At 44.1% G+C, this 26777-nt stretch overlaps 1 protein-coding gene across 1 annotated transcript in view; it reads right to left on the bottom strand.

The window, feature by feature from the left end:
- Window positions 1-2101: 2101 nt before the first annotated feature.
- Window positions 2102-26777, bottom strand: part of LOC311116126 (pancreatic secretory granule membrane major glycoprotein GP2-like) — a gene marked incomplete at both ends in the record, with an annotated part of 43860 nt that continues 19184 nt past the window's right edge. The window contains 2 exons of the mRNA XM_084191257.1: window positions 2102-2140; window positions 2303-2451. Of these exons, the coding sequence (XP_084047383.1) occupies window positions 2102-2140; window positions 2303-2451 (188 nt within the window). The remainder of the gene's footprint in view (window positions 2141-2302; window positions 2452-26777) is intronic.

Raw genomic sequence — 26777 nt, forward strand, 5'->3', positions numbered from 1 at the left:
ACGTGTTTTACTCTTCTATTATTTCTGTATTTTCTTTCTCTCTGCGTTGTTGGGAAGGTTCCGTAACTAAGCATTTCACTGTTAGTCTACACCTGTTGTTGGGAAGGGTCCGTAACTAAACATTTCACTGTTAGTCTACACCTGTTGTTGGGAAGGGTCCGTAACTAAGCATTTCACTGTTAGTCTACACCTGTTGTTGGGAAGGATTCGTAACTAAGCATTTCACTGTTAGTCTACACCTGTTGTTTCCGTGACGAATAAAATGTGATTTGTTATGTTTTGTTTTATTGTTATGTCACTTCTACATGAATAAAGAATTTGAGAGCTAGGTATTCAATGTTTAGAGCCTGTGAATCCATGAGAAGAGCTCATGGATGAAGTTAGCACATACTTTTAAAAAAATGGGTTCACCCTTATAAGGGAGTCAAATAACATTTAAGCCTGATCAATCAATTAGAAAACCTTAGTAAATAACTTACTAAACACCTTAGCAACGGGCCTACGACCAAATATGGTCATGTCATGTGGCCTTCTGTACATCATAAAATAAATGGGTCTGGCATTCTCAAAATAGGGCCAACAAAAAATACATGAACCCTTTAATTGATGAAGAAGAAAGCATCACCCTCTTAATGACTTAAGTCCTGCTGTTTAGTCACGTTAACTGTGAAACAGTAAGTAGAAAATAAAAGACATGAACAAGATGAAATTCTATCAGAACCTCAGCTTAACCCTAGCTCTGCTTAACCTTAAGTCAACAGACATTGATATAATGACACAACAGACTGATATAATAGTAAAAGGTACAGTTCACTTTATTATCTCATCATTGTTAAGATACAGAAGCTCTCTGGTGTCCCATTGCAGGGCTGTTTGGTTCACTCTGTCCATTTGGTCCCTAGAAGACAAACAGTGAAAAGACAAGGTTACCAGTGAGGTGTGTGTGTCTGTGTGTGTCAGGGCTGGGAACTGCCAGGGACCTCACGATAAGATACGTATTGCAATTCTCAAAATTTTCACGATTCTCTAGGTATTGTGATTTCGATACTACGATTTTATTGCAATTTGATGTTCCAAGCATATTGCTCACTATATATCTGCTGCAGAGGGACAAGAGAGAGCCATGATCAGTCATGGAAATAAAAGTGTTGAAAACATGTTGGCTCACTATTTAAAAAGAAGATGGAGAAAAAGCTATAGGATGAAAAATACAGGCGTTTTGGTGGAGGTACAGTCGACTAGCGCTGCTAACGCTATCTAGCAAAAGAAATGGAGCCAAAGTATCAATTTAAGTCAGATGTATTATATAATGTTAATGTGGCTTATCATGAAAGCTTGAGTTGTGGTCCAGTGTGGCCCAGTTGATAGAGCATGGCATTAGCAACATCAAGGATCACGGGTTCGATTTGAATGTAAATGAAAACCAGGAAACAGAAATGAAAAATTACATTTGGCAAACAGTGTGTAAACATATCATATTTCTCACAGGTAGGTCTGACGGCTACATCCAGGCTGCTCTCCAGGGGGATAGATACAGGAGAAAGGAAGGCTCACTGGTCGAGTGAGGGAGTCAGAAGCTTATTAAACAAATAAGCTGTTGGATTAGTGTCATAGAAATTCTTACTCAAAGGGAAGAGAGACTGCAAATTCTTCAAACAACAACTTTATTATAAGATTTGCAAAAATGGAGCAGTTAACCATGCACTGTTGAAGTGCATGGTTAAGGCCCAATGAATCATAGCTGGGTCTCAGTTTTTATAGAAAAAGTACAACCTCTTTTGTCTACGTGGCTGTTAGCAGATATGCAGAAACAGGCCCTGGGAACAGAGTTGTAAAAAGTAATTTAACTCGTCTGTGTAGATCAATATAGCTGATATCGCCACCATTTCTCTGTTCCTCCCTGCACTTCCCACATAGCTAAATTCCTGCTGATTGTAAACACAGGAGGTCACATACTGCGGTCGCACCCAAACGGCTCATAAATCTGAGCGCTCAGATTCATGACTAAGTCACACAAGACAAGCTTGTATTGCCAAAAAACACTAGCATCAATCAATGGACAATTCTCTAAGTAGAAAAACAGCATCGTATGTCTAATTAATTAATTTCCTCCACAGTAGACAGCATGGCTGGCGTTGGTCTGGAGAAAAGACAAAAGGCCATAAGATAGATTTATTATTTGCATAGTCAGTTACTCCTCCATTGTTGCATCATCTTTTGCATAGTCAGTTACTCCTCCATTGTTGCATCATCTTTTGGCACAAATTGAGGTAATTTGTTCACACTTCCAGAGAGTTCCAACCTGGTACCACACCGTGCCGTTAGCCTCCTCTGGGTCGGCCAGGTAAGAAGAGGAAGCGTTCAGACCAGCAGCCTCCAGGTTAGCCCTGTTGAGACCCACCTGTACCAGGCTCCGCCTACACACTAGCTCTGGGGCTGCGATAGGTTGCCCTTTAAGGGGACAGAAGGGGAGTGGAGAGAAAAGTTGAAAGAGAGGGAAAGAGAAAAAGATGGAGAGAAGGTTACTATCAGCCAAGGTGAGCATGCCTACTGTCAAAAACACACATAGGAAGTTCTGCCCACACACCATCTCTGGAGCTAAACGATAAACTCAGCAGGTAAAAAACACCAACAGTAAAAAAAAATAATAATAATAGTTACATCAAATATTACAAAATACAAAAATTATATCAACAGCTTAAAGTGAAACTGACAGCTTTTTAGCTACTTTGCAGATATGGAACAAACAGACAATCATAATATCAGTGAAAAATATCAAATTCATAGTTTATGCTACAAAACCATCTTTATAACAGGTTTTTGAAATAGGTTCTATTTGACTCCAAATTCGATTATGTTGTTGGCAGAATAGATGGATGCAGTTCAATGCATGGTTAATATAATTCACCAATAAATGTATTGGTAGTCCAACAAATATTGCTGTTGTATATCAAATCAAATCAAATCACAGCTAGCCTGCTACATTGTTTGCTTCTCCCAGCCATTGGGGATGCACTGTTTCAGTTTCAATTACTCAATATTTTGGACGAAAACGGACTAATGTAACTCTGGGAGTGTCAATACAATCAAACTAGCAGTCTAGCTGAGATCATTCCGTTCCTACTGCCTACCTTGCTGCAGGGTCGGCCATTGCCTGTCCCCAAAAAATATTTAAATATTGATAATTTATTTGACAGAGACGGGCGCTGACCAAAAGATGCACGTTTATAATTAGCATAATAACAACATCTCCATCAACATATGTCGGTTTAAACTAGAGATATCAGTTTTCAATCCACCGCATCCGCCTATGTCGCACTTCCGCATCTGCGGTGAAAGGTGGCAAAGCTAGAGCGGTGTTTGTCAGACCATGAGACATCCCGAAAATCGGTCTTCTCACGATAACGTCTGTAGCATCTAAACGGTTTGGCCTACGAACATCCGAACATCACACCTGCGGGACAGGTACAGGATGGCAACAACAACTGCCTGAGTTACACCAGGAACGCACAATCCTCAACCTCCCGAGTGGCGCAGTGGTCTAAGGCACTGCATCGCAGTGCTAGCTGTGCCACAAGAGATCCTGGTTCGAGTCCAGGCTCTGTCGCAGCCGGCCACGACCGGGAGACCCATGGGGCGGCGTACAATTGGTCCAGCGACGTCCAGGGTAGGGGAGGGTTTGGCCGGCAGCTATGTTCTTGTCCCATCGCGCACTAGTGACTCCAGTGGCGGGCCGGGCGCAGTGCATGCTGACTCGGTTGCCATTGGTATGGCTGGCTCAGCTGGGTTGTGTTTCGGAGGATGCACGACTCTCGACCTTCACCTCTCCCAAGTCCGTACGGGAGTTGCAGCGATGGGACAAGACTGTAACTACCAATTGGATACCACAAAATTGGGGGGAAAAGGGGGTAAAATACCCACACAAAAAAAAGGAACGCACAATCCCTCCATCAGCTAGCACTGCGACTGTCCACAATAGGCTGAGAGAGGCTGGACTGAGGGCTTGTAGGCCTGTTGTAAGGCTGGTCCTCACCAGACATCACCGGCAACAACGTCGCCTATGGGCACAAACCCACCGTCGCTGGACCAGACAGGACTGGCAAAAAGTGCTCTTCACTGACGAGTCGCGGTCAGGGGTGATGGTCGGATTTGCGTTTATCGTCAAAGGAATGAGTGTTACACCAAGGCCTGTACTCTGGAGTGGGATCGATTTGGAGGTGGAGGGTCCGTCACGGTCTGGGGCGTGTGTCATAGCATCATCAGACTGAGCTTGTTGTCATTGCAGGCAATCTCAACGCTGTGCGTTACGGGGAAGATATCCTTTGTTTTGTGAATTTCTATCTCTAATTCAACCTAAGCTTGAATCATTACCAGAGGTTGAAAGGCTCTGGTTTTAATCATAAATGATTCAAGGTCCATAACCACGAAGAAGGATTTTTTGTATTTTTATTCATGGAGAGCTCTGGCGCCAAAAACACATACTGTTTTTATACCTCTTGACAAACAAAGGCACTATGCTCCTCCCACCTTTAGGTGGCTTTCTTAAACAGTTTCCGCCTTCTCCTTCACCCTTGAATGTTTAGTACCCCCTCTGTTAGTGGGTTGACACTACATGATAATTTGAATATCGTATACACATTTCTACTGTATTTGGGGTGAAATCCTTTAGTCATTATTCTTAATACACAAATTAATCTATCATCCTTCCTGCAGGCTCATCCTGACATGACCCTCCAGCATGACAATGCCACCAGCCATACTGCTCGTTCTGTGCATGATTTCCTGCAAGACAGGAATGTCAGTGTTCTGCCATGGCCAGTGAAGAGCCTGGATCTCAATCCCATTGAGCACGTCTGGGACCTGTTGGATTGGAGGGTGAGGGCTAGGGCCATTCCCCCCAGAAATGTCCGGGAACTTGCAGGTGCCTTGGTGGAAGAGTGGGGTAACATCTCACAGCAAGAACTGGCAGATCTGGTGCAGTCCATGAGGAGGAGATGCACTGCAGTACTTAATGCAGCTGGTGGCCACACCAGATACTGACTGTTACTTTTGATTTTAACCCCCCCTTTGTTCAGGGACACTTTATTCCATTTCTGTTAGTCACATGTCTGTGGAACTTGTTCAGTTTATGCCTCAGTTGTTGAATCTTGTTATGTTCATACAAATATTTACACATGTTAAGTTTGCTGAAAATAAACGCAGTTGACAGTGAGAGGACGTTTCTTTTTTTGCTGAGTTTATCTCGGGTTTCTGCGTCTGGCGAATTGGAATGGAAAGTTGGCGGGTGCACAGTGCACTGTTAGGATGCTGGATTGCCCTAAAGTAAATTGATGTTTCGCACAAATTATATAATTACTTCTGTCTAAATAAAATCATTCAAAAGACTTCACCAGGGCATCATGACTTAGCCACAGAGGATCATACGTTTTTTATTTTTTTTTATAGCTGTGGATTGTTTCAAATCACAAGTGTGTAGGCCTATGCTTATTTGGGAAGAGAATTTGGGTAGTGCACGTGGCATTAGGTCTAGCTCATTGAGTTGCGGCTGTCAGTGCAACGCGTCTAAAATATGTGTGAAGATAATGTGTCTTGAGCATAATTGAAAATGTTGCATCAAGAAGAAGGGGAGGGGGGTGTGGCGAAGATATGGTGCGTCTCTGTCCAGAATGCATGAATATGTAGGAAATTGCCCATTTGGCAATGTCTCATTTCTGATTGTCTTAACTCACCACATACACCACTAATAAGTAAACATTGCGCATGATAGTCCCTCAGTATTTGAAAAATCTTTCCAACACTCCTGGTCTCGATAATCACCAAGCCTCGGTGTGAAATAGCAAAATATGATCCGATGATCCCATATCCAGTGGAAACGTCATAAAAAACAGCTGTCTGTCCCGAGCTCACTGGCGCAGGAAACTCTGAGGGCCAAGAATAGGCTAGTTGATACAATGTTTCAAGTTCGCTAGCTACAGCTTCCCGCCAGACCCAGTGATGATTTGATGATACAATGTTGCACTTCACTAGCTCAAGTCAAGACAGATAGAAAGGGAGGAAGACAGGTGGAGTAGAGAGATGAATGCGATTGAAAGAACCAGAATTTTCATCAGGATATTTTCTACTGTTTTTATGTGTTTACTTAGTTGACAATGGAAGTTATAGGCCTACTGCTGCATTGGCCATAGGCTATTTCTGAGTTCTATGCTCTCATTTATTTTGCCACCAATGGCAAATTGATCACAGTGTGTCAATGTGTCTATATGAGGGTGGTTAGTTTAATTTTAACTTTTAGATACCCCCCAAGACGGCTGGCTATCTCACTGGCAAATTCTTCCTGACATTTTTCCTGTCAGAGGGGCGCTAGAGAGCTGACTACTGTGGTCCTCTGTAGCTCAATTGGTAGAGCATGGCGCTTGTAACGCCAGGGTAGTGGGTTCGATCCCCGGGACCACCCATACGTAAAAAATGTATGCACACATGACTGTAAGTCGCTTTGGATAAAAGCGTCTGCTAAATGGCATATTATATTATACCATCACTGACGGCTGGATATTTCACTGGCTACTGTAATTAAATAATAATAATATAAATATAATATGCCATTTAGCAGACGCTTTTATCCAAAGCGACTTACAGTCATGCGTGCATACATTTTTTTGTGTATTGGTGGTCCCGGGGATCGAACCCACTACCTTGGCGTTACAAGCGCCGTGCTCTACCAGCTGAGCTACAGAGAGTAATTCATTCTGAAAATGTTCCTGTCAGAGGGGCGCTAGAGAGCTGACTACCTGGCTAGAGCTGGCTACCATAGCTGTCAGTTGAACGAGTATAGTGACAGGGTGGCGCTCTTGAGGAGTTTCACTGACATGTAGTTACTAATATGAACACAGTTGGGCACTCGTGAGTAGCCAGTTGTTTTTGATTACCTACTTATACCCTAGAAGAAGAAGCTAATGAAAATGGCACATTGTTATTTTTTAATTTTGAATGTATTGTTCTGGAAGAGACTGTTGTTTCAATCCTCAATGGAAGAGACAGGGCAGGATTTGGTAGGTACGGTTTATTGAAAGCTAAAGTAGTTATTTAATTAGATGTCAATACAATTAAAAGGCAGTGCTAGGATGAATTCTCTGTAGAAAATGGTAAGTTAATGTAATGTAAATGTCAAGTGTATGAAAATCAGTGTACATGAACAGCAACTAGCAAGCTATGTTATTCTACTGTATCTAGCTAACGGTCATTATACATAGCTACAGGCTTTGTCTCTTAGTAACTATAGCAACCCATTTAAAGACAGCCATCTTGTTTGCTTTTTGCTGGAATTTCAATAAAAGTATCCATCCAATTTGTGACAGATTTTCATGCGAATATTTTAAAATCTGCATAAAACAATATGCACATTTTCCCACCAGAGATGTTTCCATCAAACATACTTTTTGCAGATAAAAAGCTGTGCGTGATGACATAGTGCACATAAAATAACTTTTGCCGTTGAATTCCCATGTACTGAACAAAAAATACAAGTTAAATGGGTTTCCATCGCATTCTTCCATCGCATTTTGTCACCAAAACTGGTCTTGGCAGATGCGCTGTAGCCAACAGCTCACAGATACAGTGTGGGTAGGCTTCCTACATTATGAGATTATTATGAACAAGAGCAATATTATTTGTATTTGTCAAACGGCAGCCAAGCATCGATCATCATGTTACCAGAATAAGACCGTCGATATTTATTGGAAAGGAGCATCAAGCTCATCACCGTGCACATTCACCACCCTGTGAAGTTCATCTTCATTTATTCCATCTGTAGCCTAATAAACTGCATGCTTTCCCGAGTTGTAGGCGGAGGACCACACAACATATCATCGTGTGACTCCAAGTTTACTCGGATATGATGGTTATTATATCAATATTTGCGCATAAAAGAGTTTCCACTGCCATTTCTCACATAATTTATAATACAGACACAAAAAGATCCCACCATGTCGAACTAACAAATTGTCTGTCAGCATTTATAAAGTTGTACCAGCATTTCATGCTTCCATCAGCCCGGTCGTGACTTTTTTCATGTGTCAGGTAATTCATCCACATGAAATGGAAACTGTGGCTCTTTACCTGAATTGTTAGGATTTTCTTGTGATCACAACACTACTTATTTTGCTCAAATAGAGATAGAATTAAATTGTGTTTTCTTTGAAAAGAGGGGCTTGGCTGAGATGAAAAATACATTAAGGGGAAAGGATCCACAGAGGCTGAATATCTTTCTGCACATCTCTTTAACCTGCCAAACTCAGGACATTGAATGCTACCTGAATTGACTCAGAAAAGTAACATAAATTGGCTTACAGTATCACAGCGAGGTCAAACAGGTGTGTGTGTGTATTAGTCAGTCAGATTGTCCAGTGTCCACAGCAACACTATTATTCTCTACACCAAGTGCATGCTTTCACTAACCCCCATATTTTCTCCATCTCTCCTTCCGGAGGGCCTGAGGCTCTTGGACTGCAACTGAGGACACCCTGGCCTGACACCTGGATGTGCCTGGCCCAATCCACCTGGCCCCCCTCTACCTGCTACCTGCCTGGCCCAATCCACCTGCCCCCCCTCTACCTGCTACCTGCCTGGACCAATCCCATCTGGCCCCCCTCTACCTGCTACCTGCCTGGACCAATCCCATCTGTCCCCCCTCTACCTGCTACCTGCCTGGACCAATCCCATCTGTCCCCCCTCTACCTGCTACCTGCCTGGACCAATCCCATCTGGCCCCCCTCTACCTGCTACCTGCCTGGACCAATCCCATCTGTCCCCCCTCTACCTGCTACCTGCCTGGACCAATCACACCTGTCCCCCCTCTACCTGCTACCTGGTCCAATCTCACCTGGCCCCCCTCTACCTGCTACCTGTCTGGCCCAATCCCATCTGGCCCCCCTCTACCTGCTACCTGCCTGGACCAATCACACCTGTCCCCCCTCTACCTGCTACCTGGTCCAATCACACCTGTCCCCCCTCTACCTGCTACCTGGTCCAATCTCACCTGGCCCCCCTCTATCTGCTACCTGGTCCAATCTCACCTGGCCCCCCTCTACCTGCTACCTGGCCCAATCCCATCTGGCCCCCCTCTACCTGCTACCTGGCCCAATCCTATCTGGCCCCCCTCTACCTGCCTGTTGCTGCCTCCACTGGTTCTTTCTCCCGCTCAAGTCACTCACCCAGAAACTTGGATTCCATTACTTACCATGACATCTTTATGAAAAGCCATCTGACCATAGGGTCTTGAATGTATACTTTTATACAGTTTGTATCTCTGTAGAACAGCAAGTCAAATATAGATTAGTACAAACTGGAAGTGTGACTTCTTTCCCCAATGATTTCTTAATGCTGAGGCATTTAGTCAGTTATCAGTTATTCCATAACAAGGCTAGATGAGTGTGAATGGCAACAACACCACACACAACTGCAATGTAACTAATTAACCTCATTGGTACATGACTGCTCAGTGTGTTGAATAGTCCAACAATGAAAATATGGATTTCTTGGCTGAATTAAGGTTTTATTAAACCTTCAAAAAGGACACACATACACAATAAAGGACATTTATAAAATAAATTCATTGACAGGAAAAGTAATTTACTACATCAAGTATAGTCACAGGCTCTCCTCTTAATTTGCTTAACTGGGGGAATGGGATGGAGAAATGATTTACAATAGGCAGGGTGGGGCTCAACAGGAGGAATGGGATGGAGAAATTATTTACAATAGGCAGGGTGGGGCTCAACTGGCAGAATGCGTCCCAAAGGGCACCCTATTCCCTGTAACTTTTCTCTGTATAGAACCCCACAGTGGAGGTGTCATAATACCCATAAAACCTAGCTGTCAAACAGGAAAATGGTTCCAATCGTTTTTCAACCATTCATTTTTCCCATACTTAAAATAAGGGCTGTGTTTCGTGTAGGCTTACCCTGGCGTGATGTTTTGATAACCGTGTAAATCTCTCTGGGACAAGGTGATTCTTATCAATATATTCAGCTCTATTTACTCTCAGAATCGAAAATGCTAATTAGCATCAAAGTAAACATCATGCAAGACTACAAATCCCTGCAAGCTCCTGCACGTCATCTCTAGCTGACACCTTTGCTAACAGGTATTGTGACAATTTAAAACTTGCCCAAGACAGTTCACAGAATTGTCAATTTAAAGAAATGTAGCCAATTTATTAATTACTACATTTAGCAAACAGATAGTTAATCCAGAGATTCTTACCTTTACCTCGATTCGGTAGTCTCGTCCCGATCATGTCATTTGTAGTTTTTTTATAATAGCCACATTAGCAGCTAATTAGCATTTCATTTGTTGGGGGTAAATACAGGCCAATATATTGATAAAAAAGTAACCTTGTCCTAGAGAGATTTACACGGTTATCAAAACGTCACGCCAGGGTAAACCTACACGAAACACAGCCCTTATTTGAAGTGTTTCTAAGATCCCTTTTGGGAAAAATGAATGGTGGAAAAACGATTGGAACCATTTCCCTGTTTGACCACTAAGTTTTAAGGGTATTATGACTCATACTGTAGTACTCTATAATACCAATTGTCCACCCCTCTCCTCATGGACATCCAAGCATTGGATAGGTGTAAGCATTGGCTTGAGCTACTTTACACCATTGTTAAAATTTGCAAGTCCACACTGTGGGAGAAGGACAGGCAATGTTAATGGTCACACACCTTTGAGTCATTATTAAGAAAGGGTATTCTATAAAATGACAAATAATTGACAGAAGTTATTTCAGTAGTACTGTAGGTAAGACAATGGCTCCAGAGCTGTATAGGTTAATTATGGGGGGGGGTGGGGCAGGCACATCCAGGTGTCAGGCCAGGGTGTCCTCAGTCATGGTCCAAGATCCTCAGGCCCTCCGGACGGAGAGACAGAGAAAAAATGAGGGTTAGTGAGAGTATGACTAAGACCATGGTACACCACATACACTGGGGCTAGAGAATCATCAATAGTGTTGCTGTGGACATTTGATAATATGACACACACACACCCCTGTTTGACCTCGCTGTGATAGTGTAGGCCAGGGCTGCCCAACCCTCTTCCTGTAGATCTACCGTCCTGTGGGTTTTCAGTCCAACCCTCTTCCTGGAGATCTACCGTCCTGAAAGATAACCAGCCTCTGGATCCTTTCCAACATATATTTCAATCTTTGTTGAGTAAAATAAGGTGTCTCGCTTCAGTCCTTGTTAAGTTTTCACTTGTTGTTACCAGGTAAATAACCATCAACCTGAGGCGCTTGGACTGCAACTGAGGACACCCTGGCCTGACACCTGGACGTGCCTGGCCAAATCTTACCTGCCCCCCCCTCTACCTGCCTGGCCCAATCTTACCTGGGCCCCCTCTACCTGCTACCTGCCTGGCCCAATCCCACCTGGGCCCCCTCTACCTGCTACCTGCCTGGCCCAATCTTACCTGCCCCCCTCTACCTGCCACCTGCCTGGCCCAATCTTACCTGCCCCCCCTCTACCTGCTACCTGCCTGGCCCAATCCCACCTGGGCCCCCTCTACCTGCCACCTGCCTGGCCCAATCCTACCTGGGCCCCCTCTACCTGCTACCTGCCTGGCCCAATCTTACCTGCCCCCCTCTACCTGCCATCTGCCTGGCCCAATCTTACCTGGCCCCCCTCTACCTGCTACCTGTCTGGCCCAATCCCACCTGGGCCCCCTGTACCTGCTACCTGCCTGGACCAATCTTACCTGTCCCCCTCTACCTGCCATCTGCCTGGCCCAATCCCACCTGGGCCCCCTCTACCTGCTACCTGCCTGGCCCAATCCCACCTGGGCCCCCTCTACCTGCTACCTGCCTGGCCCAATCTTACCTGGCCCCCCTCTACCTGCTACCTGCCTGGCCCAATCCCACCTGGGCCCCCTCTACCTGCTACCTGCCTAGCCCAATCCACCTGGCACACCTCTATCTGCTACCTGCCTGGACCAATCCCCCTGGTCCCCCTCTACCTGCCTGGCCCAATCACACCTGGCCCCCCTCTACCTGCTACCTGGCCCAATCCCATCTGGCCCCCCTCTACCTGCCTGTTGCTGCCTCCACTGGTTCTTTCTCCCCCTCAAGTCACTCACCCAGAAACTTGGATTCCATTACTTACCATGACATCTTTATGAAAAGCCATCTGACCATAGGGTCTTGAATATATACTTTTCTACAGTTTGTATCTCTGTAGAACAGCAAGTCAAATATAGATTAGTACAAACTGGAAGTGTGACTTCTTTCCCCAATGATTTCTTAATGCTGAGGCATTTAGTCAGTTATCAGTTATTCCATAACAAGGCTAGATGAGTGTGAATGGCAACAACACCACACACAACTGCAATGTAACTAATTAACCTCATTGGTACATGACTGCTCAGTGTGTTGAATAGTCCAACAATGAAAATATGGATTTCTTGGCTGAATTAAGGTTTTATTAAACCTTCAAAAAGGACACACATACACAATAAAGGACATTTATAAAATAAATTCATTGACAGGAAAAGTAATTTACTACATCAAGTATAGTCACAGGCTCTCCTCTTAATTTGCTTAACTGGGGGAATGGGATGGAGAAATGATTTACAATAGGCAGGGTGGGGCTCAACAGGAGGAATGGGATGGAGAAATTATTTACAATAGGCAGGGTGGGGCTCAACTGGCAGAATGCGTCCCAAAGGGCACCCTATTCCCTGTAACTTTTCTCTGTATAGAACCCCACAGTGGAGGTGTCATAATACCCATAAAACCTAGCTGTCAAACAGGAAAATGGTTCCAATCGTTTTTCAACCATTCATTTTTCCCATACTTAAAATAAGGGCTGTGTTTCGTGTAGGCTTACCCTGGCGTGATGTTTTGATAACCGTGTAAATCTCTCTGGGACAAGGTGATTCTTATCAATATATTCAGCTCTATTTACTCTCAGAATCGAAAATGCTAATTAGCATCAAAGTAAACATCATGCAAGACTACACATCCCTGCAAGCTCCTGCACGTCATCTCTAGCTGACACCTTTGCTAACAGGTATTGTGACAATTTAAAACTTGCCCAAGACAGTTCACAGAATTGTCAATTTAAAGAAATGTAGCCAATTTATTAATTACTACATTTAGCAAACAGATAGTTAATCCAGAGATTCTTACCTTTACCTCGATTCGGTAGTCTCGTCCCGATCATGTCATTTGTAGTTTTTTTATTACATTTTTTTTTACATTTTAGTCATTTAGCAGACGCTCTTATCCAGAGCGACTTACAGTTAGTGAGTGCATACATTTTTTTTCTGGTCCCCCGTGGGAAACGAACCCACAACCCTGGCGTTGCAAACGCCATGCTCTACCAACTGAGCTACACGGGTCATGTCAGCAATATCTTTTCACCACACATATTCAACCAGTTTACTTTGCGATTCAAATAAGAGCATGATGTATCATAGCACAGTATACAGGATAGTACATGGTGACATAGTTTATAGATGCAATACCTTATCAGAGAAAGTACTGGATTTAGACATCAGCACCAGCTTTTACTGACTAAGCAGCCATCACTACATTTGTCACATGGCTTTGGGAATTGGTGACATGAACTTCCGAAAGCTTCTCTAGAGATTATAAACGTGACACAGCCTTATTCAAACACTTGGACTTGATTCATCAAACCAGGGAGAGCTGAAATGAGTTCACGCTTCATATATGATGTGATAAACATTATAAACTACTCACACCATCCATTATAGCCTAAAAGCTGATCTAACTCCTCTTTCTTGATGTGTAAAACAGTGGTTCTGTTTTTGGGCAGTTTTTTTTCCCATAGTGTGCTGCTTCCTGACACCGTTGTTGTTTTTAGTCAGTCGACCATCCCCATGCATTTGCCATCTGTCAGGGGCACCACAATAGATGGCCAATGATGTGCTGTGGGTTCGACAATACTCATCTAATGTGATGACGTATTTTCAACCAAGCTTGCCAGTTTTCCACTGGGCACTCAATTCTTAGCCTACAGCTGCTTATCCTCTCTTTGAATACTGTAGTGGGCAAAAACGTATACATATCTGACCAAAGGCAATATGTATACATGTAGGTATCAGTGCCATTGATCAATAGTCATTTTATGGCCCGTAAAATACTCAAACTGCTGAATCATGAAGTTATGCTGAACCAATAACATCTTTATTACATCTTCATAACATATGTTTCTATGAAGGACACTTAGATCACCACAACTTCTTACAATTTCACTGCTCCCATACAGTATCATCAACATATCAGCACATCTTAAACCTGTGTGTATAGGATAAACAAACGCACTGGCAATGCCAAACATGACATCACGGTCAAGAGCATATCATGTCTCGTCCCGATCATGTCATTTGTAGTTTTTTTAATAATAGCCACATTAGCAGCTAATTAGCATTTCATTTGTTGGGGGTAAATACAGGCCAATATATTGATAAAAAAGTAACCTTGTCCTAGAGAGATTTACACGGTTATCAAAACGTCACGCCAGGGTAAACCTACACGAAACACAGCCCTTATTTGAAGTGTTTCTAAGATCCCTTTTGGGAAAAATGAATGGTGGAAAAACGATTGGAACCATTTCCCTGTTTGACCACTAAGTTTTAAGGGTATTATGACTCATACTGTAGTACTCTATAATACCAATTGTCCACCCCTCTCCTCATGGACATCCAAGCATTGGATAGGTGTAAGCATTGGCTTGAGCTACTTTACACCATTGTTAAAATTTGCAAGTCCACACTGTGGGAGAAGGACAGACAATGTTAATGGTCACACACCTTTGAGTCATTATTAAGAAAGGGTATTCTATAAAATGACAAATAATTGACAGAAGTTATTTCAGTAGTACTGTAGGTAAGACAATGGCTCCAGAGCTGTATAGGTTAATTATGGGGTGGGTGGGGCAGGCACATCCAGGTGTCAGGCCAGGGTGTCCTCAGTCATGGTCCAAGATCCTCAGGCCCTCCGGACGGAGAGACAGAGAAAAAATGAGGGTTAGTGAGAGTATGACTAAGACCATGGTACACCACATACACTGGGGCTAGAGAATCATCAATAGTGTTGCTGTGGACATTTGATAATATGACACACACACACCCCTGTTTGACCTCGCTGTGATAGTGTAGGCCAGGGCTGCCCAACCCTCTTCCTGTAGATCTACCGTCCTGTGGGTTTTCAGTCCAACCCTCTTCCTGGAGATCTACCGTCCTGAAAGATAACCAGCCTCTGGATCCTTTCCAACATATATTTAAATCTTTGTTGAGTAAAATAAGGTGTCTCGCTTCAGTCCTTGTTAAGTTTTCACTTGTTGTTACCAGGTAAATAACCATCAACCTGAGGCGCTTGGACTGCAACTGAGGACACCCTGGCCTGACACCTGGACGTGCCTGGCCAAATCTTACCTGCCCCCCCCTCTACCTGCCTGGCCCAATCTTACCTGGGCCCCCTCTACCTGCTACCTGCCTGGCCCAATCCCACCTGGGCCCCCTCTACCTGCTACCTGCCTGGCCCAATCTTACCTGCCCCCCTCTACCTGCCACCTGCCTGGCCCAATCTTACCTGCCCCCCCTCTACCTGCTACCTGCCTGGCCCAATCCCACCTGGGCCCCCTCTACCTGCCACCTGCCTGGCCCAATCCTACCTTGGCCCCCTCTACCTGCTACCTGCCTGGCCCAATCTTACCTGCCCCCCTCTACCTGCCATCTGCCTGGCCCAATCTTACCTGGCCCCCCTCTACCTGCTACCTGTCTGGCCCAATCCCACCTGGGCCCCCTGTACCTGCTACCTGCCTGGACCAATCTTACCTGTCCCCCTCTACCTGCCATCTGCCTGGCCCAATCCCACCTGGGCCCCCTCTACCTGCTACCTGCCTGGCCCAATCCCACCTGGGCCCCCTCTACCTGCTACCTGCCTGGCCCAATCTTACCTGGCCCCCCTCTACCTGCTACCTGCCTGGCCCAATCCCACCTGGGCCCCCTCTACCTGCTACCTGCCTAGCCCAATCCACCTGGCACACCTCTATCTGCTACCTGCCTGGACCAATCCCCCTGGTCCCCCTCTACCTGCCTGGCCCAATCACACCTGGCCCCCCTCTTCCTGCTACCTGGCCCAATCCCATCTGGCCCCCCTCTACCTGCCTGTTGCTGCCTCCACTGGTTCTTTCTCCCCCTCAAGTCACTCACCCAGAAACTTGGATTCCATTACTTACCATGACATCTTTATGAAAAGCCATCTGACCATAGGGTCTTGAATATATACTTTTCTACAGTTTGTATCTCTGTAGAACAGCAAGTCAAATATAGATTAGTACAAACTGGAAGTGTGACTTAGTCAGTTATCAGTTATTCCATAACAAGGCTAGATGAGTGCGAATGGCAACAACACCACACACAACTGCAATGTAACTAATTAACCTCATTGGTACATGACTGCTCAGTGTGTTGAATAGTCCAACAATGAAAATATGGATTTCTTGGCTGAATTAAGGTTTTATTAAACCTTCAAAAAGGACACACATACACAATAAAGGACATTTATAAAATAAAGTCATTGACAGGAAAAGTAATTTACTACATCAAGTATAGTCACAGGCTCTCCTCTTCATTTGCTTAACAGGAGGAATGGGATGGAGAAATGATTTACAATAGGCAGGGTGGGGCTCAACAGGAGGAATGGGATGGAGAAATGATTTACAATAGGCAGGGTGGGGCTCAACAGGAGGAATGGGATGGAGAAATTATTTACAATATACAGTGGGGAAAAAAAGTATTTAGTCAGCCACCAATTGTGCAAGTTCTCCCACTTAAAAAGATGAGAGAGGCCTTTAATTTTCATCATAGGTACACGTCAACTATGACAGACAAAATGAGAAAAAAAATCCAGAAAATCACATTGTAGGATTTTTTATGATTTTATTTGCAAATTATGGTGGAAAATAAGTATTTGGTCAATAACAAAAGTTTCTCAATACTTTGTTATATACCCTTTGTTGGCAATGACACAGGTCAAACGTTTTCTGTAAGTCTTCACAAGGTTTTCACACACTATTTTGGCCCATTCCTCCATGCAGATCTCCTCTAGAGCAGTGATGTTTTGGGGCTGTCGCTGGGCAACACGGACTTTCAACTCCCTCAAAGATTTTCTATGGGGTTGAGATCTGGAGACTGGCTAGGCCACTCCAGGACCTTGAAATGCTTCTTACGAAGCCACTCCTTCGTTGCCCGGGCAGTGTGTTTGGGATCATTGTCATGCTGAAAGACCCAGCCACGTTTCATCTTCAATGCCCTTGCTGATGGAAAGAGGTTTTCACTCAAAATCTCACGATACATGGCCCCATTCATTCTTTCCTTTACACGGATCAGTCGTCCTGGTCCCTTTGCAGAAAAACAGCCCCAAAGCATGATGTTTCCACCCCCATGCTTCACAGTAGGTATGGTGTTCTTTGGATGCAACTCAGCATTCTTTGTCCTCCAAACACGACGAGTTGAGTTTTTACCAAAAAGTTCTATTTTGGTTTCATCTGACCATATGACATTCTCCCAATCCTCTTCTGGATCATCCAAATGCACTCTAGCAAACTTCAGACGGGCCTGGACATGTACTGGCTTAAGCAGGGGGACACGTCTGGAACTGCAGGATTTGAGTCCCTGGCGGCGTAGTGTGTTACTGATGGTAGGCTTTGTTACTTTGGTCCCAGCTCTCTGCAGGTCATTCACTAGGTCCCCCTGTGTGGTTCTGGGATTTTTGCTCACCGTTCTTGTGATCATTTTGACCCCACGGGGTGAGATCTTGCGTGGAGCCCCAGATCGAGGGAGATTATCAGTGGACTTGTATGTCTTCCATTTCCTAATAATTGCTCCCACAGTTGATTTCTTCAAACCAAGCTGCTCACCTATTGCAGATTCAGTCTTCCCAGCCTGGTGCAGGTCTACAATTTTGTTTCTGGTGTCCTTTGACAGCTCTTTGGTCTTGGCCATAGTGGAGTTTGGAGTGTGACTGTTTGAGGTTGTGGACAGGTGTCTTTTATACTGATAACAAGTTCAAACAGGTGCCATTAATACAGGTAACGAGTGGAGGACAGAGGAGCCTCTTAAAGAAGAAGTTACAGGTCTGTGAGAGCCAGAAATCTTGCTTGTTTGTAGGTGACCAAATACTTATTTTCCACCATAATCTGCAAATAAATTCATAAAAATTCCTACAGTGTGATTTTCTGGATTTTTTTTTCTTAATTTGTCATAGTTGACGTGTACCTATGATGAAAATTACAGGCCTCTCTCATCTTTTTAAGTGGGAGAACTTGCACAATTGGTGGCTGACTAAATACTTTTTTTCCCCACTGTATATATATATTTATTTTCACCTTTATTTAACCAGGTAAGCCAGTTGAGAACAAGTTCTCATTTACAACTGCGACCTGGCCAAGATAAAGCAAAGCAGTGCGATAAAAACAACAACACAGAGTTACATATGGGGTAAAACAAAACATAAAGTCAAAAATACAACAGAAAATATATATATACAGTGTGTGCAAATGTAGCAAGTTTTGGAGGTAAGGCAATAAATAGGCCATAGTGCAAAATAATTACAATTAGTATTAACACTGGAATGATAGATGTGCAAGAGATGATGTGCAAATAGAGATACTGGGGTGCAAATGAGCAAAATAAATAACAATATGGGGATGAGGTAGTTGGGTGGGCTAATTTCAGATGGGCTGTGTACAGGTGCAGTGATCGGTAAGGTGCTCTGACAACTGATGCTTAAAGTTAGTGAGGGAGATAAGAGTCTCCAGTTTCAGAGATTTTTGCAGTTCGTTCCAGTCATTGGCAGCAGAGAACTGGAAGGAATGGCGGCCAAAGGAGGTGTTGGCTTTGGGGATGACCAGTGAGATATACCTGCTGGAGCGCATACTACGGATGGGTGTTGCTATGGTGACCAATGAGCTAAGATAAGGCGGGGATTTGCCTAGCAGTGATTTATAGATGGCCTGGAGCCAGTGGGTTTGGCGACGAATATGTAGTGAGGACCAGCCAACAAGAGCGTACAGGTCACAGTGGTGGGTAGTGTATGGGGCTTTGGTGACAAAACGGATGGCACTGTGATAGACTACATCCAATTTGCTGAGAAGAGTGTTGGAGGCTATTTTGTAAATGACATCGCCGAAGTCAAGGATCGGTAGGATAGTCAGTTTTACGAGGGCAAGTTTGGCAGCATGAGTGAAGGAGGCTTTGTTGCGAAATAGGAAGCCGATTCTAGATTTAACTTTGGATTGGAGATGCTTAATGTGAGTCTGGAAGGAGAGTTTCATCTGTGGATCTGTTGGGGCGGTATGAAGGTCAGACCCGTCGAGAGTAGTGATTCTAGTCGGGTGGGCAGGTGCCAGCAGCATTCAATTGAAGAGCATGCATTTAGTTTTACTAGTGTTTAAGAGCAGTTGGAGGCTACTGAAGGAGTGTTGTATGGCATTGAAGCTCGTTTGGAGGTTTGTTAACACAGTGTCCAATGAAGGGCCAGATGTATACAAAATGGTGTCGTCTGCGTAGAGGTGGATCTGAGAGTCACCAGCAGCAAGAGCGACATCATTGATATACGCAGAGAAAAGAGTAGGCCCAAGAATTGAACCCTGTGGCACCCCCATAGAGACTGCCATAGGTCCAGACAACAGGCCCTCTGATTTGACACATTGAACTCTATCTGAGAAGTAGTTGGTGAACCAGGCGAGGCAGTCATTTGAGAAACCAAGGCTATTTAGTCTGCCAATAAGAATGCGGTGGTTGACAGAGTCGAAAGCCTTGGCCAGGTCGATGAAGACGGCTGCACAGTACTGTCTATTATTGATTGCGGTTATAATATCGTTTAGGACCTTGAGCGTGGCTGAGGTGCACCCATGACCAGCTCGGAAACCGGATTGCATAGCGGAGAAGGTACGGTGGGATTCGAAATGGTCGGTGATCTGTTTGTTAACTTGGCTTTCAAAAACTTTTGAAAGGCAGGGTAGGATGGATATAGGTCTGTAACAGTTTGGATCTAGAGTGTCACCCCCTTTGAAGAGGGGGATGACCGCAGCAGCTTTCCAATCTCTGGGGATCTCAGACGTTACGAAAGAGAGGTTGAACAGGCTAGTAATAGGGGTTGCGACAATTTCGGCAGCTAATTTTAGAAAGAAAGGGTCCAGATTGTCTAGCCCATATGATTTGTAGGGGTCCAGATTTTTCAGCTCTTTCAGAACATCAGCTGTCTGAATTTGTGTGAAGGAGAAGCGGGGGGGGGGGGGGGGGGGGCATGGGCAAGTTGCAGCGGAAGGTGCAGAGCTGGTGGCCGGGGTAGTGGTAGCCAGGTGGAAAGCATGGCCAGCCGTAGCAAAATGCTTGTTGAAATTCTCGATTATTGTAGATTTATCGGTGGTGATAGTGTTTCCTAGCCTCAGTGCAGTGGGCAGCTGGGAGGAGGTGCTCTTATTCTCCATGGACTTTACAGTGTCCCAAAACTTTTTGGAGTTAGTGCTACAGGATGCAAATTTCTGTTTGAAAAAGCTAGCCTTTGCTTTCCTGACTTCCCTGAAAAGTTGCATATCGCGGGGGCTATTCGATGCTAATGCAGTACGCCACAGGATGTTTTTGTGCTGGTCAAGGGCAGTCAAGTCTGAGGAGAACCAGGGGCTATATCTGTTCTTAATTCTGTATTTTTTGAATGGGGCATGCTTATTTAAGATTGAGAGGAAAGCACTTTTAAAGAACAACCAGGCATCCTCTACTGACGGAATGAGATCGATATCCATCCAGGATACCTGGGCCAGGTCAATTAGGAAGGCCTGCTCGCTAAAGTGTTTTAGGGAGCGTTTGACAGTGATGAGGGGTGGTCGTTTGACCGCGGACCCGTTACGGACGCAGGCAATAAGGCAGTGATCGCTGAGATCCTGGTTGAAGACAGCAGAGGTGTATTTAGAGGGTAAGTTAGTCAGGATGATATCTATGAGGGTGCCCATGTTTATGGATTTAGGGTTGTACCTGGTAGGTTCATTGATAATTTGTGTGAGATTGAGGGCATCTAGTTTGGATTGTAGGATGGCCGGGGTGTTAAGCATATCCCAGTTTAGGTCACCAAGCAGTACGAACTCTGAGGATAAATGGGGGGCAATCAATTCACATATGGTGTCCAGGGCACAGCTGGGGGCTGAGGGGGGTCTGTAGCAAGCGGCAACAGTGAGAGACTTATTTCTGGAAAGGTGGATTTTTAGAAGTAGAAGCTCAAACTGTTTGGGCACAGACCTGGATAGTATGATAGAGCTCTGCAGGCTCTCTCTACAGTAGATTGCAACTCCACCCCCTTTGGCAGTTCTATCTAGATGGAAAATGTTGTAGTTGGGGATGGACATTTCTGAATGTTTGGTGGCCTTCCTAAGCCAGGATTCAGACACTGCTAGAACATCAGGGTTGGCGGAGTGTGCTAACGCAGTGAATAACTCAAACTTAGGAAGGAGGCTTCTGATGTTAACGTGCAGAAAACCAAGGCTTTTACGGTTACAGAAGTCAACAAATGATAGCTCCTGGGGAGTAAGAGTGATACTGGGGGCTGCAGGGCCTGGGTTAGCCTCTACATCACCAGAGGAACAGAGGAGGACTAGAATAAGGATAGGGCTAAAGGCTTTAAGAACTGGTCTTCTAGTGCGTTGGGTACAGAGAATAAAGGGGGAAGATTTCCGGGCATTGTATAGATTCAGGGCATTATGTACAGACAAGGATATGGAAGGATATGAGTACAGTGGAGGTAAACCTAAGCGTTGGGTAACAATGAAAGAGATAGCATCACTGGAGGCACCGATTGAGCCGGTCTCGGCGTGTATGGGGGGTGGAACAAAGGAACTATTTGAGGCAGTTTGAGAGGGACTTGGGGTTCTACAGTGAAATTGTATAATAAGAACTAACTAGAACAGCAATAGGCAAGGCATATTGACATAGGAGAGAGGCATAAAGCAATCACAGGTGTTATTGGAGAGAGCTAAGACAACAACTGGTAATAAATAAATAAATAAAAATAAAAAAGTGGTTATCCCACTGGCTATTAGGTGAATGCACCAATTTGTAAGTCGCTCTGGATAAGAGCGTCTGCTAAATGACGTAAATGTAAAATGTAAATGTAATGGCGATATAGTTTGGGCCGAGGCTAAATAGGCAGGGTGGGGCTCAACTGGCAGAATGCGTCCCAAAGGGCACCCTATTCCCTGTAACTTTTCTCTGTATAGAACCCCACAGTGGAGGTGTCATAATACCCATAAAACCTAGCTGTCAAACAGGAAAATGGTTCCAATCGTTTTTCAACCATTCATTTTTCCCATACTTAAAATAAGGGCTGTGTTTCGTGTAGGCTTACCCTGGCGTGATGTTTTGATAACCATGTAAATCTCTCTGGGACAAGGTGACTTTTATCAATATATATTCAGCTCTATTTACTCTCAGAATCGAAAAAATGCTAATTAGCATCAAAGTAAACATCATGCAAGACTACAAATCCCTGCAAGCTCCTGCACGTCATCTCTAGCTGACACCTTTGCTAACAGGTATTGTGACAATTTAAAACTTGCCCAAGACAGTTCACAGAATTGTCAATTTAAAGAAATGTAGCCAATTTATTCATTACAACATTTAGCAAACAGATAGTTAATCCAGAGATTCTTACCTTTACCTCGAATCGGTAGTCTCGTCCCGATCATGTCATTTGTAGTTTTTTTAATAATAGCCACATTAGCAGCTAATTAGCATTTCATTTGTTGGGGGTAAATACAGGCCAATATATTGATAAAAAAGTAACCTTGTCCTAGAGAGATTTACACGGTTATCAAAACGTCACGCCAGGGTAAACCTTCATGAAACACAGCCCTTATTTGAAGTGTTTCTAAGATCCCTTATGGGAAAAATGAATGGTGGAAAAACGATTGGAACCATTTCCCTGTTTGACCACTAAGGTTTAAGGGTATTATGACTCATACTGTAGTACTCTATAATACCAATTGTCCACCCCTCTCCTCATGGACGTCCAAGCATTGGATAGGTGTAAGCATTGGCTTGAGCTACTTTACACCATTGTTAAAATGTGCAAGTCCACACTTTGGGAGAAGGACAGACAATGTTAATGGTCACACACCTTTGAGTCATTATTAAGAAAGGGTATTCTATAAAATGACAAATAATTGACAGAAGTTATTTCAGTAGTACTGTAGGTAAGACAATGGCTCCAGAGCTGTATAGGTTAATTATGGGGGGGGGGGGGGGGGGGGGCACATCCAGGTGTCAGGCCAGGGTGTCCTCAGTCATGGTCCAAGAGCCTCAGGCCCTCCGGACGGAGAGACAGAGAAAAGATGAGGGTTAGTGAGAGTATGACTAAGACCATGGTACACCACATACACTGGGGCTAGAGAATCATTAATAGTGTTGCTGTGGACATTTGATAATATGACACACACACACCCCTGTTTGACCTCGCTGTGATAGTGTAGGCCAGGGCTGCCCAACCCTCTTCCTGTAGATCTACTGTCCTGTGGGTTTTCAGTCCAACCCTCTTCCTGGAGATCTACCGTCCAGTGGGTTTTCAGTCCAACCCTCTTCCTGGAGATCTACCGTCCTGAAAGATAACCAGCCTCTGGATCCTTTCCAACATTTATTTCAATCTTTGTTGAGTAAAATAAGGTGTCTCGCTTCAGTCCTTGTTAAGTTTTCACTTGTTGTTACCAGGTAAATAACCAACAACCATGGATAACCACAAGGAGAATAAGGTGAGGAAACAGTCCATGTCAGCCAGGGCCATCTTTTTTAAGAAACACAATTTATTTAAATCTATAGTTGAGTAAAATAAGTAGTTTTGTTCTGGTCACAAAATAATCCAGTAAATTGCGGTAAACAGCGCCACACTCAGGCAGAATGTTATATTCTCAACCAGGCCCAATTTTTCAAAGAAACACAATTAGATTTACATTTTAGTCATTTAGCAGACGCTCTTATCCAGAGCGATTTACAGTTAGTGAGTGCATACATTTTCATACTGCCCCCCCCCGTGGGAAACGAACCCACAACCCTGGCGTTGCAAGCGCCGTGCTCTACCAACTGAGCAACAGGGAGATTCTATCTCTATTTGAGCAAAATAGTGTTGTTTTGATCACAAGAAAATCATAACATTTCAGGTAGAGAGCCCTAGTCAGGCAAAAAAAAATATCAAAATGTTATATCATAAAGTGAAACAATTAGTTTCCGTGGCTGATATGGCTGCTACTTAGAAATACTATAACAGTAAATGAATAGTTGACATTCGCTGCTACAAACCTGTCTCCATTATATCAGCTTAGTTTATACAGACCCACCGCGGACCTTTGACAAATACATCTCCATGTGAAAAGGCGTCCCATTGTCTGTTTTGTCAACGAACTCAATGTATTCCAAAAACTGGTGGTAACCTGATGATCCCAATAATTTAGGTAGCCTAGTAAACGATGCCCCCCTCTGGTATGTTCTATTGCGAACTGTCTGAGACTCCTTGTTTCCCTGTTAACTACTCAAATATATTTTACTTAAATCACCACACTGGCTCAAATTAAGCAATGCATAAGGTGAATGTAAAACAAAGCTATCTTGAACATCAGTGTCATTTAATAAATACGCATGAGTGTTACAGTTGTATGAATTTACCACAATGCATAAAATATCGCAATGCAATATTAGCTTCACAGTGAAACACTACTATTGTGGGTATTTATCGTTCTTAAACAGGTAGCAAAATATCTTATTTCGTATTTTTTTTGGTGTCAGCTTAATTCACTAACAGAGAAAATCGATTCTATTACTTGTTATTTGTGTTAAATATTCCCATTCTGGGATAGTTGTTGTTCCTCTTCTTCTGTAAAGGTTTATGGCAGACTACACCTATTGGTGTATTGCCACCACCTACTGTATGGAATATAAAAAAAAAATATATATATATATATTCCATTGCGGGAGGACGCGGGGGGGACCCGACATAATACAAAATACAAAAATAAATCAAACCATCCCACTCCTTCAGTCACAGTTCAAATTACATTCCTACACAGGACGGAGCATTCATCGACAGGATTCCTTGCAATGCCTGTTCCGAAAAATTAGTGAGTCCCAAAAAACGCTCAGCCGCACTCACAATTATGCCCATTTTCTCAGATTTCCTCTCCGTTTGCGTTGTGCAGTCGATAACCAAAGTAATAAACGCTACAAAGTCCACCTTCTTAACATGCAACATTTCATGACCCCTCTGTTGATATTATCCATTGTCTCTACTCCTACCATTACTTCTTCAACTCCACTCCTTTCTTCCACTCTTCTCACCGCCTCCGGATAGGACACATTCTGGACAGTCCTTATTCTTGCCACCTCAGTCTCATTCACCGTAACAGGACACTTCAGGAATTCGGGTGCATGTTCACCACCACAATTGCAGCATTTAGGCTCAGGTGGCATATAATACTCCTTCAGTCTACATACACTTGACACATGACCAAATCATTTACATTTCTCACACTGCATGGGTTTGGGAACGAAGGCTCTCACAGGGAATCTCATATAACGAAGGGAGAGACTCTTCATCAAAAAACAATAGAATGGATGAAGCGGGCTTCCACATGCAGGTCAGTTGTTGTGCTCCAACCACTTGATCCAATTATTGATGTATATCCTTTGCATTTACTTCTAGCGCCACACCCTTGATAGGCGCCCTGCTTCGAAGATCCACACACGACACATTCCAATCCGACATCTTCTTGAGGCGCAGAGCACGCTCCTTCTGTTCCATAGAAACACAAAAAAACAGAAATAAGCCAACTTCTCGTTACTCTCATCGACGCCACCTCATCCAACGCATCCACAATTTTAATTGAGACTTCAAACGGATCTCCCAGGTAGCAACATCGATCCAAAACCCTTATTCCAACCAAAAAATAATCAGAACTAGGCTTGGATTTCCTAGTTTCCATTACCACTTTATTTCTCTTATTTAATGTTGCATTCGTCACTGTCATCCAATTCTTCTCACTCTCATGTCCACTCGACACCCCATCTGATTCAAACCAGTGTTGCCAACTCCTCAGTAAGGAAAGTAGCTATTGGCTGTCCTAAAAGTCGCTAGAAGACGTCATCGCCTAATTTGCCATGTGCATGTAATTGTGATGGACGCTGTAGGAGAGAGGAAAAACGTTGTGGAAGAGACAAAAAGTGAGTAAAAAACACCCTACATTTACATCCCGCCCTGAATGTAAGCCAGGGCGGGATCAGCCAGCGGCGGCATCCCGCATGCGCGATTCATTTGCAGTCTGGACGTGGAGGGGTGAACATCTCCTGCTCTAACTGCAGCTGGGAGGGACTGCTGCGCGAGGACTGGGCTGCCTGTGAGTGCTTTGGGACGTGGGTGGGGCCCACGGCAGTACCCGCTGCAGCACCCGCTGCTCGTTGAGAAGAGTAAGAACGATACGTGCTTTCACGTGAGTCTCCAAATGTCTCCAATAACACCAGAAAAAGTCGCTAGATTTGTCGCTAGTCGCTTTTTTGAAAATGTGTCGCTAGAAGGGTCTGAATACTTGCTAAATATAGCGACAATGTCGCTAAGTTGGCAACACTGATTCAAACAGAACATCCGCTTCCGCCATTTTCCCAACCAGCTAGCTCTCCCTTCCTCCTCCAGTCCGATCCCACCGGAGGACACGGTTCTGGGATAG

Source organism: Coregonus lavaretus (assembly GCF_964263955.1).
Source record: "Coregonus lavaretus genome assembly, contig: HAP1_SCAFFOLD_288, whole genome shotgun sequence".
Lineage (NCBI taxonomy): Eukaryota > Metazoa > Chordata > Actinopteri > Salmoniformes > Salmonidae > Coregonus > Coregonus lavaretus.